At 40.0% G+C, this 15,082-nt stretch overlaps 1 protein-coding gene across 1 annotated transcript in view; it reads right to left on the reverse strand.

The window, feature by feature from the left end:
- Nucleotides 1–15,082, reverse strand: part of tbc1d7 (TBC1 domain family, member 7) — a 35,913-nt gene continuing 20,831 nt past the window's right edge. Inside the window, exons 6-8 of the mRNA XM_033998878.3 lie at nucleotides 13,384–13,529; nucleotides 4,983–5,112; nucleotides 1–742 (exon numbers count right to left, since the gene is read on the reverse strand). Coding sequence (XP_033854769.2) covers nucleotides 656–742; nucleotides 4,983–5,112; nucleotides 13,384–13,529 — 363 coding nt within the window. The 3' untranslated portion in view covers nucleotides 1–655. The remainder of the gene's footprint in view (nucleotides 743–4,982; nucleotides 5,113–13,383; nucleotides 13,530–15,082) is intronic.

Consider the following 15,082-nt stretch of genomic DNA (forward strand, 5'->3'; position numbering starts at 1 on the left):
AAGGAAATGCCAGTATTTCTTTATTTATTTTATCACTTGTTAAGATTGTTTTACCAAGGCTATTTAAGTGGTGCATGTGGATGACAATTTAGAATTGCACATCAATTAAAATGCACAATTCACACTTCTTGAAAATACAAAAAAAAGTATTCCTGACAAGCAAAAGACAGCTGGTATATGGGGTATATAATTTGGTTATGTATGCTGAATAAGGGGTCATATCTTGTACACACAATTGTTTGTTGGAATATACATCACTGAATGGTGTGAACAAATGATTTATTATTTAATGAACATGTATGCATAAAAGTAAATCTACAGTGATTAAAAAGGGGCAGAAAACTAATGTTTTAAAATGTAAAACATATCAACCGAACATGTAGTATGCACAGCTGGTACACTGTACATGTTGATTTGACAGCTCTGGTTCCTATGGAGCTTTCTCCATTTTGTAGAAAGGGTTTTAAAATGGCAGAAAATATGACTGCATCTAATATAGCAAGAATAATATAGTTTGCAAATAGTGTTGTAACAGATGTACAGCAGATTATTTAAAGCATTTTTTTTATTTTTGTTATTTACAACACAGAAACAAGCTTCAATATTTACAGTTCGTTTCTCTCAGTTAAGTGACTGTCTGTGCCTGGTGCCAGTGCTACACAGAGTGCATTGGGGTCCCGCAGTGTTTATGCCATAGATCAATGGCTTTGCTGACAATGGCATCTGTGTTCTCTTGAGGCATCTGAAAAAAAAAATAAGATAAAAGTATGCATTTTGTTTGAACTACAGAGAAAGATGAATGCCACTTGGAGATAATGGATTCAAGGAAATGCATGCACATGGATTAGGGAGTGGTTAACATGTAGAAAACAGAAAGTACTGATTAGAGGAGAAACCTCAAAATGGAGCAAGGTAACCAGTGGTGTATCACAGGGATCAGTATTAGGTCCTCTGCTGTTCCTAATCTACATTAATGATTTAGATTCTGGTATAGTAAGCAAACTTGTTAAATTTGCAGACAACACAAAAATAGGAGGAGTGGCAAACTCTGTTGCAGCAGCAAAGTCATTCAAAATGATCTAGACAGCATTCAGAACTGGGCAGACACATGGCAAATTACATTTAATAGAGAAAAGTGTAAAGTACTGCACGCAGGCAATAAAAATGTGCATTATAAATATCATATGGGAGATACTGAAATTGAAGGAGGAATCTATGAAAAAGACCTAGGAGTTTATGTTGACTCAGAAATGTCTTCATCTAGACAATGTGGGGAAGCTATAAAAAAAGGCCAATATAGTGAAAAGTGTTGAATTTAAATCAAGGGAAGTAATGTTAAAAGATCTCATCTAGAATACTGTGTTAAGTTCTGGTCACCTCGCTACAAAAAGGATATTGCTGCCCTAGAAAGAGTGCAAAGAAGAGCGACCAGAATTATTCCAGGTTTAAAAGGCATGTCATATGCAGACAGGCTTAAAGAATTGAATCTATTCAGTCTAGAACAAAGAAGACTACGTGGCGATGTAATTCAAGCATTCAAAATTCTAAAAGGTATTGACAATGTCGACCCAGGGGACTTTTTTGACCTGAAAAAAGAAACAGGGACCAGGGGTCACAAATAGAGATTAGATAAAGGGGCATTCAGAACAGAAAATAGGAGGCACTTTTTTTACACAGAGAATTGTGAGGGTCTGGAACCAACTCCCCAGTAATGTTGTTGAAGCTGACACTCTGGGATCCTTCAAGAAGCTGCTTGATGAGATTCTGGGATCAATAAGCTACTAACAACCAAACGAGCAAGATGGGCTGAATGGCCTCCTCTCGTTTGTAATTATAAGATAGGGATGCAACGTTTATTTTCCCAAACTGAACCGAAACTTACATTTGCATTGAATTCCAAACCAAACCGAAACTTAATTTTTGTACAATGAAAAAGCTTTGGCAGTTTCAGCACTAAGCTGGCGGCATTTTTTGGAGCTCGTCGCACACGTGGATGCATGTATATGGTTCATAGTAACATCCCTTAATCATTTTAATATAGTAAAATAAATCAAAAGTTATGACAAGATTTACCTGATTGATTCTGAAAGCCCTCAGTAGGGATAACCACAGCTTCATACTTAGCCGGGGTGATCAGATGCCTAGGGCTGTTTTTTTAATTTTTTTAAGGTTTGTTGATAAACAGTGCTGGTGCTAGTACTAGCAGGCATACGCAAACATCAGCCTCACTAAGAAGCGAAAAGCTCAAGGCGGAAGTATTTGAGTAAAACAAAAACAAACAAACAAAAAAAGGTCTTAAATTTCTCTGTGTAGACTTAATAAAAAATTGTATAATTATGCTTAACTGACTAAAACAGTCAAATGCAAAAGTATTGAAAGAAAATACAATGTTAGTCCCGAACCATTGTGAAACTGGCGAAGCTGCAAAGGAAGCAAAACAGTTGCTGCGGACAAATATCTGGAAGCTGCTTCTGTGTGCAAGTCAGTTTATTTTTGTAAAGGTAGCATTTACTGTGCATGTATTGAAATCAATTTGTTGCTGCATGCTATTGGCATATTGACTGAATTCAAGTGTAAGGGCCTTACCATAAAGTAATATGTATTATAGTTACGGGCTATAATAAATCAGCATACTAAATGATAACTTTGTGTATGTATTTTGGGGGGTGGCATTGGGCCGGAGTTTTAGCTTTAGTTTTTTGCTGACATAAATTGGGTGACATTTTAAATTAGAAGTGCTTTCTCATCAGAAACTATTTGAAAATTCTGACAAACATCTTAGTCTCTTTGAAGCCAAAAGTCTCTGTTGTACACTTACATTAGTGGTCTTTTCATTTTTAACCCAAACGCGCCAGACTGCTCTAATATCGATGGCTCACCACCAATAACACAATCTCTTCCAGGATGTCTCATGGCATAAGCCATGGGGCAATCAAATCAGTCTATCTGAGCCTTGTCATTGAATAAGGCTAGGCACTAGGAACAAAAAATGTGTATCCCTACATGCCAATTTTGATGATACACTTCAAAAACACAGGAAACACGTCTACCACTGTGTATTTTGAAGTTTAATAGGGCAAGATCGAGAGGAGGCTTACTTGACTGTACGTAGCACTTTTATGTATTTGTTTGTTTTTTACTCACAGTGGTCGCCACATTTATTGCATCACCCTATCATTTTTACGTTTACTGCTTTATCACCATATAGTTAGTTTTTCTATAGACTTTTTTCTTGTTGTTATTGTTGTTGTCGATTTGCTATTTAAATGAATTACCAGATGTATACAGTAGTTCAAAAGTAAACAACAGTCACAGCAACTGTTTCGCAGGACAAGACAAGAGAAAAAAATATAACAAGTAACATGTAATGAGTAACATAACGTGCTACTTTTATTAAGTAATAAGTAAGGACATTATATATATATTTTTTTTTTGAAGAAACGAATAGTGAGTAATAAGTTACTTTTTTTCAGTAATGTGCCAAACTCTGCTGATTCATAAACAACTTGCATCCCAAATATAACATATGGAATAAGCCTCCATTTAAAGCGAGCTCTGAAGGTCAAAGGTTCATTTCTCTAAAGCCTGTTAGGCATTTGCTGTCTACTTGTTACTAGTGGATATCAATCTTAAAATTCTGTACCTTATTTATTTACCCAGCCATACATGTTTTAAATCTTCTCAAGCAGACAAACACATGCAATCAACCAGCAAATTGTGATTGTTGGTCTACTGCTAAGCAACAAAAATGCTTGAATAAAATGCATTTGTAAATAACATCGAGTTAGAGAAAATTCTACTTCAAAGCATATGAGTATAATTCACTCCTGTCGTAGACTGATTGTGGCATTTTCTGGCAATCACAAAAACCTTTAGGAATAAAAAAAGTAAAATACCTTGGGAAATATATCTGTATAATGAAAATAATCTACCTTCATGAAAACAATCACTAACCCTAAATCTGCAATTATTATGATGCTGCTTCCCTTAATATCATGTATTGAGTCATACCCTAGACTTTTGAAGGAAGCAACAAGTTGTTCAATTTTATTTTTTCTAAGGTTAATGCCAGGTGGGTATTTTTGACTGAATCCTGCATGCACTGTTGTAAGATGTCTTTCTAAATTGCTGCGTTTAAAAGCTGAACAGGCTTGCTGACAAATTAAACAAACTGGCTTCATAGAACTTTCATTAAGCACAAAGAAAAAAAAAATGTTTTTCATCTTCCAGAGCACGTACCTTTCTTTGTTTTCCAGCTCCAGACTCGGATGCAACCTCATGGCTACTGCTACCTCCAGCCCCATTTTGTTTGACACTTAATGAATCGTGTCTTTTTAATGGAATTAAAAAACGACGCATTCTTCCTCGAGTAACTTTTTCCACAAAATATACATAAAAAATTGCCACAAAACGCTATGCGCTGGTAATGGTGCATAGTAACAGAAGTTCCTTTATTTATTTTTTTTACCTCATTTTGAAATACGCGCATGCGTCAGTGTTTTGTTAAATTTTATGTGATTACTGTCTTACACTATTTATTTCTCACTGCCGTGATTTAAATGTGAAGAGTCATCAAAACAGCATAAAGACAAATCATAACATAAAAATAACTGAAGTGAATATAGTACAATAATTAGTAAGATGAGTCTGGGAGCCGCCCTTAGGGTTTACGGGGGCCACCACTGGCTCACGGGCCGTGCAATGAAGAACAGTGCTCTAGGGAATGATAGTGAGATTATTTCTGTAATTTTCTGCTGTTTTACGTCAAACATGTCTCAAGGGAAATGTTCTTTATTGCTATGTATAGTGTTATCATTAACCTAAAAAACTCAATCATAAATTGCATTCATTAGTGTTCAGAGTTCAACAGTTTCATTGTGGTATTATGACTTATATACTCTGTGAAGACTACCCAGCAATTCACTGTAATTAATTATAATATATACTGTAGCAATGGCAGATAGATATGCAAAGGAACTTACCTTTTCCAAAAACTGTGCAATGCTCTCAGCTTTATTCAATCCCATAAGCATGATTTTATAAGTTAATAAAATCTCCATGGCGACAAACACAAGAATCTTGCAGGAGCCACTAATAACTTTATCCCAAACTCTGTAAGAAAAAAAGAAAAACAGCTAAAGAGTTGGAGAGAATTGAATATTTCAGGGAAATTATCAAAGTCCACCCAACGTGCCTATTATAAGAGAAGTGTTTTGGTCTTCTTTTAATTTATAAAAGTCACTTAAATTGAATAATTCATTAGGCTCAGCGGTAAATGTTCTCTTTGTGACATTTGTTTAGCCAAACTATATAGTGTTGTGTTACTGCAGGATAGCATGATTTTGGAATCCCAATGAAATGTAACCGCAGACATTCCACTTGTCATATTATTGCAAGTATTACTTGTTTTTATAGGTAAGAAAAATGTCAAATATTATGTTACACCTATTTACCACAATACAGTCATTTGTTGGTAAGCCTTTATATTTAGTGCCACAGATTACTCTTGATAATTACCTTGTCATTATGCATATCAAAGTAACTTATTAACGTCTTACAATGCATTAAATGCCAATATCAGGATCCTCAGTGAACAATATGTTAGCTCAAACACCTACTTAGTTATAAACTGCCTTACCCTAGGGTTAAATTTTAATTTATATATCCTTTGTAACACGATTGCCACTCACACGGGTTCGTGCCCCTTTAAAAATACGACCCAGCACACAGAAATGGATTTTCTTGCGCGGTTGCGTTAGTTTTTTAATAAACACAAAAATAAAACAAATACACAAAATAAACACTTAGCTCCTCTTGGAGCACTTACTGAACAGGTATTTCCCTCACTAACCTGCAGGACGGCTAAGCCGTTTACCTGACACCACAAACTTAAACACACTGGTTTGACACCGCACTTACTTTTTTCTCTGGCTACTCGGAGACAGAGCACCTCTTCTGCCTCCTTCTACTCAGCAGCCCCGAGCAGACTGCTTGCTCTCCTTTTAAATCCCCCAATAAAGCCCAGGTGTGGATAATCATTAATAATAAAACAATTAACAAATCAATTAGAAAATTAAATAAAACAACAAAGCAATACAAAACGGTGCATTCTCACATGTTTTTCTTTGCAGGGAGGTTTTAACCCCCTCCCTGCCGTCTCTCACAACCCGCTATATTACATATCCCCCCCCTTGTCTTTACAAGACACAGGCCACGAGACGGCCACCTCCTCCCCTAAAACACAACCACCCACCCTCGAGTCCACAAAAGTCAATTTTCGCCCTCTTCCACGGGCGAACTCGAGGGTGGATCGGTCCACATCCCGGCTCAGCCAGGTAGGGACCACACACCGGCGACGAGGGACCCCACCGGTTTGTCAGGGGCGACCGGAACGACAACCGGAGCACTGGAGGCTGCAGTAGCGGGCAGAGGTCTGCAGCTGGGACCCAGTGCAGCGACGTCCGGTCAGCAAGGGGGAGCGAAGTAGTGACCAGGGGGAGCGTATGCGACGTCTGGGAGCAGCACAGCGACGTCTTAATGTCCGGGAGGAGCGTAGCAGGGGACCAGGTGGAGAACTGTGCCCGATCCTGCCGACTCCTGGGCTCCAGGTCAAGTGAAGGGAGGTCCAGGCCAACCGACAGGGTGTCCAGGAGCAAGGGGTGAGGGACTGAACGCAGCGACGCCGGACTGGACCGTAGGGTTGGTGGTCGGGGCTGTGGTGGATGTACGCCTGTCACCTCCTCCCTAGGCTCCGGAAGCGGCAGCTCCTCCCCTCTGGGCTCTGGCAGCGGCAGCTCCTCCCCTCTGGGCTCTGGCAGCGGCAGCTCCTCCCCTCTGGGCTCTGGCAGCGGCAGCTCCTCCCCTCTGGGCTCTGGCAGCGGCAGCTCCTCCCCTCTGGGCTCTGGCAGCGGCAGCTCCTCCCCTCTGGGCTCTGGCAGCGGCAGCTCCTCCCCTCTGGGCTCTGGCAGCGGCAGCTCCTCCCCTCTGGGCTCTGGCAGCGGCAGCTCCTCCCCTCTGGGCTCCGGCAGCGGCAGCTCCTCCCCTCTGGGCTCTGGCAGCGGCGGCTCCTCCCCTCTGGGCTCTGGCAGCGGCGGCTCCTCCCCTCTGGGCTCTGGCAGCGGCGGCTCCTCCCCTCTGGGCTTCGGAAGCGGCGGCTCCTCCCCCTCTGGCTCGGGAGATTGCGGAGCTGCGCTAGCCTGCTCCCATCTCTGGAGCAACAGCTCCAACTCTGTTGGCTCCCTTTTCTTCAGTGGTGCCAACCCCCACTCGCTCATCTGTCTCTCCATTCTCGCAGTCTGCTCTCTTTGAGCAGCAGTATTGCGATTGATTCGCGCAAATAACTCCTCGATGCTCTCCATTTCTCGGGTCGTAGGGGCGCCCACACACTCTGCCACCATATGTAACACGATTGCCACTCACACGGGTTCGTGCCCCTTTAAAAATACGACCCAGCACACAGAAATGGATTTTCTTGCGCGGTTGCGCTAGTTTTTTAATAAACACAAAAATAAAACAAATACACAAAATAAACACCTAGCTCCTCTTGGAGCACTTACTGAACAGGTATTTCCCTCACTAACTTGCAGGACGGCTAAGCCGTTTACCTGACACCACAAACTTAAACACACTGGTTTGACACCGCACTTACTTTTTTCTCTGGCTACTCGGAGACAGAGCACCTCTTCTGCCTCCTTCTACTCAGCAGCCCCGAGCAGACTGCTTGCTCTCCTTTTAAATCCCCCAATAAAGCCCAGGTGTGGATAATCATTAATAATAAAACAATTAACAAATCAATTAGAAAATTAAATAAAACAACAAAGCAATACAAAACGGTGCATTCTCACATGTTTTTCTTTGCAGGGAGGTTTTAACCCCCTCCCTGCCGTCTCTCACAACCCGCTATATTACACCTTATATCAGTTTTTAAAAAGTATAAAAAATAAAACACGACTATGATAAACATGTGTGCAATTATTTAATGCTAACACTTCATAAAAGGCCAAAAAACAGTTATCTTTAGTTGTTTTTTGCTTTGTTATTTGGTACATTTTAAGAAAGACAGTGGTGCCTTAATTAAAATTGAATCTCAAAACCCACTTCTAAGGACAAGACAGACAGAGAGAGAGAGACAGAGAGAGAGAGAGAGAGAGAGAGAGAGAGAGAGAGAGAGAGAGAGACAGAGAGAGAGAGAGAGAGAGAGAGAGAGAGAAACAATTTGTCCCTAGTGGTGTACTAGGGGCAATACCTCCCTCAGTGCTATGAATCAATGCAGGTGAAGCAAACAGATGAAGGACACCAGGATTCTTTTGAGAAATTGCTGGATTTATTGCACACACTCAGTTTGAAAGTAAATTTAACAAAAGTATGGGAAAACTCAAAATATAGTTCAAAATAATAAAACAAACCTTGTCAATGGCACACTAAGTAAACACAAAAGACTCCCTAACTATCAGAGGGTTGCTCCCTTTACCCCTCTAAATAAAATGAATGGATTGGTCACTCAATTTTTTGATACTCAGTCTATAGAATGCTCCCTCCTCCTCAAAAACATGCAGTTTGTGTAGTAGGTAGCAACAGCACACAGCACCTATTTTTCCCCAACCAAAACAAACAATAGAGAGAGAAGACGCTGTACCTCCTGGCTTTATATACCATTGCCACAGCTGGGCCCCTATCAAAAACAGAAATAAACCATAGCCTTTTTCCTAAAAGTGGACAGGGAACTCCTTGCCCTGTGATAATATATTATAACTATAAAAGGTGCACATTACATTACCTCTTAGTAGCATTATCCCTGCACCACTTTTAGCGTGCTAGAGATTTTATAGTAGATTTTTCATATGCATCAATAAAGAATAGAATACAAGTTAAAACTAATAAGGTAAAATTTTTTGTGCTGTAGTCACATTAGGGGTGCTATGATTAAATCGAAAATCGATTTTTCAGTCAATTCCATTCCTCATTATATACATCGAGATAAATACTGGATAATCGATTAAACAATTACATTTTTGTAACACTGTGGCAAGGTGCCCGCCCCTTTTATTATTTATGTATTATTATTTGTGTTGTATTATTATTATTATTATTCATTTTATGCATATTGTGTGTTTGGACGAACGAAATTGTTTATTGTTTGAGACTGCTGCCGCCTTACTGGCCGGGAGTTCCCCTCCTACCGTCGGCTCCCGAGGGTCCAGAGCTGTCGCTGTCGGAGGGTCCGGGGCTGCCGCTGTCTCTCCCTTTTTTATTTCAGGAGGGCCCAGAGCGGTCTCTGCCAGTGGTCCGGAACCACTGCTGCTAAGGGGTCTAGAGCCATCGCCTCCTGAGGACATGCTCCTACCCTGTCCTGTACTGCCCAGGACTACTGAGTCTGCTTCGCCTGGGGTCGACAGCACTGCCTTGCCTGGGATCGCAGGAACTGCTTTGCCTGGGGTCGTCAGCTCGGCCTCGCCTGGGGTCGTCAGCTCGGCCTCGCATGTGGTTGCCTGCTTGCCGCCGCCTGGGGACGTCTTCACGCCTCCGCCGGGGGATGCCGCCTGCATGCTACTGGCCGAGGTTGCCAGTATGCCACGGCCCGAGTTGCCAATGGGAGGCCAGGGGAAGCCTCCGCTCCCACCCCAGAATGTGGACTTAGACTTTTGGAGTTTTAAGATGGGGGGTGGCCGCTGAGGCCATGTGTGCTGCGCACAAAGTGGGGCTTATGTGGCAAGGTGCCCACCCCTTTTATTATTTATGTATTATTAATTGTGTTGTATTATTATTATTATGATGTATTAGTCCGGCGGATATGTGACATTTTTGGGTGGAATTGTGCACTTTTTGCTACAAGCATGAAACTTGGTACAGTTCTTCTTTAGGACCCTGTGACAGGCTAGCTGCAGGGATGACGTCAGGCCAGAAAGAATCACACACAGACAGGCAGTACTTGCAGTGAATCTGAGACGCTGCGGCGCTCAGTGTTTTATTGTAAAATAAAAGGTTTAAACAGAAAACAGGACACGGCACTTGAGGCCAAAATAAATAGACAAACAAAACGGATTAACACTAAACAAACTGGACAAACAGACAAACAAACACGGTGAGTCTAAACAACTGACAATTATTAATTTAGTTTATTTTCGTTAACTTTACCTCCTTCTCAACACCCGCTCTCCACTCACCGAACACACAACCCTGAGTGAGTAAAACATGCATCTATATATACTGTTGTGCCAGGATTCAATTACTAATTAATTATTCACTTGAATCCCAGCACGTGAACTAATTCTGTGCAACCCCGTGCTCACATATTAAATACTTTAAATGCACGTGAAGTGCAATCCCTGTGCCTAAATACAATTATACATTTTAAACACTTGTGCTCATTACCCACATTATATCCAGTGTACTAACTACAACACACCAACATTTACACACTACATGCAACATATAACACACAAATGCACACAGGGACAGGGCACATTGCCACAGACCCCCTGAATGATTCAGGATATGGAGGCACCCAAGAAAATTATTTTTTGCAAATATAGGTTGTCTTTTTTTTAGGTGGATCCCAGATGCAATTTTCTACCATTTCAGACATATTCCCATATGCCATAATTTAAACCATCATATTTCTTACCCCAATAGTAGAAAAGGTGCTTTTAAAGTCTATAGCAATGTATACAAATATCTGTAGGATCTGAAGACTTGCAGAAAAATAATGGCATGCTAAGGTGGCTGTTTGATCACCATCAATACTTGCCAAAACAGTAGATGTAGTCAGATATTTTACTTTGTGGTATTCAAAAGTCATTTCTAAGTGTTATTACTACATTTTAATAATATATCTACAATGCTTTATTAGTACTTTCATTGTCATTGTTAAGCATCTATTAAATATTTATAAAACATTAATAAAACATCAATAAACAGCACCTTCATATAAAGTGTTACTGACTTTTTGAATCTGTGCAGCCATTGTTAACATGCTCAGAATGTGCTGCATATGCTCTGAATGTGTTCTTGCCCTACCTTTAGAGGCTACTTGAGCATGCTGCTAAACGTTTAGTCCTTGTTTGGGATGATTACAGGGGAAATTCAATGAAAACCACTGCCAGAAGAAGACGACACGTGGAAGCCAATACGTCTGTACCAAACTGGAAAGACTTTCTTCAAATTGATGAGAACAAGGTGGAACTTTTCAGCTTTTTAGAGTCACAACTGAGAGTGACAAGCAAATCATTACAGCACATGGCCTAAATGTTCTGTGCAAGCAACCCTGTGACACATCTGGACTATCATCTTAGATCATGAAGAGGCAGACACAAGAATGATGTTGCATATGTCAGATGCCTCAAAAGAAAGGTATGTCAGTCCTCTTGAGGACTGTAGACACAGATGTAGTTGTATTAGCAGTGGCTGCTGTGAGCTGCTGTGATCCTTTTTCACTTTGTGTATTAAACACGACATTGTATTTTCATAAAATATGGTTTAAAAGATGCATATTTTTTAGAATGCACTACTTTTAAATAGACCCTCTGAGCAAATATTATTTTGGTCTCATCATTTTAAGTGCCAAGATGAATAGTTTGACTTCTTCATTGAGATGCGCTATATGTATACCAAACGCGTATGGCGGCCAAAAAACCTATCTACATATTTTTTTTTTTCAAAATACATCCATATCCATTTCTTATTAGTATGTAAACAACTATTATTCTGCCAAGTTTCATGCTTGTAGCAAAAAGTGCACAACTGTTTCACATATCCGCAGGACTATATATTGTATTTGTGTGCAGACGGACGAAAGCCATCCGACATTATTGTTTATTGTTTGCGACCGGCAAAAATCCAGTCTCGTACAGTGTAGCTGGTGGGGATGGGGTTAAATCCCCATCCCAGTAAAGCCCATGGGAATGTGACTGGAGCCTTAATAAGGTAATTGTCTAATGGGTAATTAAGGCTGAAGCCACAGTATAAAAAGATCCACTCCGGGCTCAGACAGAGAGTTGTTATAAAAAGAGCGAATGCTACCAAGCCAGCGAACAAAGGTACTCGTTTTATATAGAGGAATTATTTGTTATTTACCTGTTTTGTTTGGCCAACGTGCCCTTTTCTTTGTGTTTTGTTAAACAGTTTGTTTTATTTAATAATAAACAACCTAAGCGCAGTCATAGCGCCTCAGTTTCACCCGTACGTTCTATTGTTTGTTTTCATTTCCTGGTATGACGTCACCACCCACACGCACCACTCTAGCCATCTGTGACAAACACTCATAGTTAATAGCATTATTTAAGTTTATCAACGAAACAGCATAGAACGCCCTGCCTTGCTATTTACAGTATTTCTGCAAAGACAAGCAGTGGGTGTGTTATTCTTTTCCTGCTTAAGTGTTAACTAGCATCTGATTTGCTGGTCCCATCCTGACTACCAGCGAATCAGTTTAGGAATAATACTGTTTTTTATGTTTGTAGGTTTTTTACGATCAACCGGGCAACATGCTCCATCTGGGTTTCCTGATTGATGACCACATCTTATCAATGTAAGAACAATCAGTGCTGCCCACAACTGATAAAACATTTTTATGCCGGTACTCCTACAGTACCACGTGCAAAGCACGTGGCAAAGTGGTTAAGTGGATACAGGTGCAGGAGTGATACAGTGCGTAATTTAACAGACAGAGAGATTTATAATCCAGTTTGGAAAGGTTTATTATTTTTTCCAGGTCTGGTGACCAAATAAGAAGACCCCGGCAATACACAACAATATGTATTGCACGGAGTAAATAACAACGGGGTTGCAGTCCCAAATGATAAACACAAATATATCCGTCCCACAATATAACAACATGGTCACCAGTCCAGGGTGCGTGCAGTAGTGCTCGTGGTGGGTGATACAAGTTTATCAGTGACAGTAGTGCAGTGCTGTTCCGACTTTCGTGCTCCATTGTTGTGCACAAGCTTTTACTGAACAGCAATGATATTAAAATAATCATGTCGGTGGGAGGGGAGCGAACATTTCTGTGGGCGGTACAATCATCAATATTTTTTCGAATGATTATATTTTGTGTGCCCAATTAATCGATTGCTATTTGGAGGCTTAACTGACAGCCCTAAGTCACATGGTCCCATTACGGCTTGGCCATTGGAGTTGTGTAACAGGTATGAAGCCAATATCTCAAAATGTTGGGTCTTTACCATTCAGAAACCAAAAAGTCACATGACCACAATATTAGGCCACAGATCAAAATTAAAGTGCTAAAATCGAGCCTGATGAACACTGAAAATATGAAGTCAGCATTTAATGAATGTTACAGAAGCTGCTAATTTACAAAAACATAAATATTATGTTGTATAAGGTGCTCGAGAAGTAAGCTTTAGGAAAGGAAAGTGCCCCTACCTTTGCAAACTTGATTCAGGTAAACATCCAGAAAAACATTTTTTAAACCAAAGGTTATAGGGAAGTTTACTCATTGCGTTGCAAGACTTGAGGTGGTTCAAAAGTCTGCTGTCTTCAAGGTTTAGGTAGTGTTCTAGACTCTTGGGCTGTCAAGAAAATTCACAAACAATAATGAACATTTAAAATCATGTTGTATAACATTAAAAACATATTGTTAAAAACATGCTACACATCCACAACTTCAAAAACTAAACAGTGAAAGCTGAAATTTTACCTCAGCATTAACAAAGAGTGGAGAATGAGTAATCCTTAAATAAATTAATTAAAAAATTGGTACATTTAGAAATGTAAATCATACAAAACTAAACTAGATAAAGCCAGTAAATATATTTGTAACATGGCATTTATTATCAAGAACTAATAACTATTATTATTATTTGTTTATTTAGCAGATGCCTTTATCCAAGGCGCCTTACAGAGACTAGGATGTGTGAACTATGCATCAGCTGTAGAGTCACTTACAACTACATCTCACCCGAAAGACGGAGCACAAGGAGGTTAAGTGACTTGCTCAGGGTCACACAATGAGTCAGTAGCTGAGGTGGGATTTGAACCGGGGACCTCCTGGTTACAAGCCCTTTTCTTTAACCACTGGACCACACAGCCTCCTACTATGTCACAAACATTATTATTCACAGCATAGTGTAGTGGTTATGTGGTTTGTGGTGTTAGGGTTTCGGCACTCAAATTTGGTCTCTCCAATAAACCATGCATAGTACTGTATGCTACACAATTAATACATTTAGTGTAACAACAATTTTCATAACAGAAATAAGGTTGCAAAAAAAAAAAAAAAATTATTGCTGTTTTTGTTATATAAAAGTAAGTAGAGTGTACCAATTCTGCCTGCACAGGTTTTTTTTTTTTTTTTTTTTTTTTTTAATTATTAGATAATTTTCACTGATGAATGCAAAAGTTACAATTATTGTTTAGAACAAATGAATCATTGCAGAACTAATGTAGTTAAGATCCTCCTTGCGCTCTGTCCAGGAACTAAACAAGCAGATGTGTTCACAAGTAGACAGGAGTGATCCACCTCAAATAGGTAAAATAAGCCCTTTAGGTTTACTATGAATAGAGCAACAGTAGCTCAGTAGTTTCAACACTGGGATTACCTGAACAAGATCAGCCTTTCCTCGGGTACTGTACTGTGCTGTTTCACTTTTTCTCTGAGCAGTCTTTGCTTGCAACTCTTTTTTGAAAAGCTGGTGAGCCTTACAGAAACCTGGTCCCTGGACACTGTGTAACTGCACATGAGAATACTTGTATAGACTTTGGGCCTCATTTACGAAAGTGCACTAAATTTGGAGTTAGCGCGCACGTAAAGTAGCGAGCAAAACGTGTATGATAAATCTATATTTACCGCCCCATTTACTAACAGAGAACTCATTAATTTACATGCACAGTATTTGGTTAATTTACATACCATACTGTGCACGCTACATGTATTGTGAGCGATAATTTAATGTGCATGATAATGTCAGAGACTTACCCATGACCACCGTGATATCAAAAGCCCCAGTAGTCCTGCCATGTCTGTTGAGCGACCAACAGACTCATGTACACAGCACACATAATTTTGATTAGGATAGCGAAGCAAAGGCTTGTTAAACTATTTATTTTACTTTGTGTAAAATTT

Source organism: Acipenser ruthenus, chromosome 4, assembly GCF_902713425.1.
Source record: "Acipenser ruthenus chromosome 4, fAciRut3.2 maternal haplotype, whole genome shotgun sequence".
Classification (NCBI taxonomy): Eukaryota; Metazoa; Chordata; class Actinopteri; order Acipenseriformes; family Acipenseridae; genus Acipenser; species Acipenser ruthenus.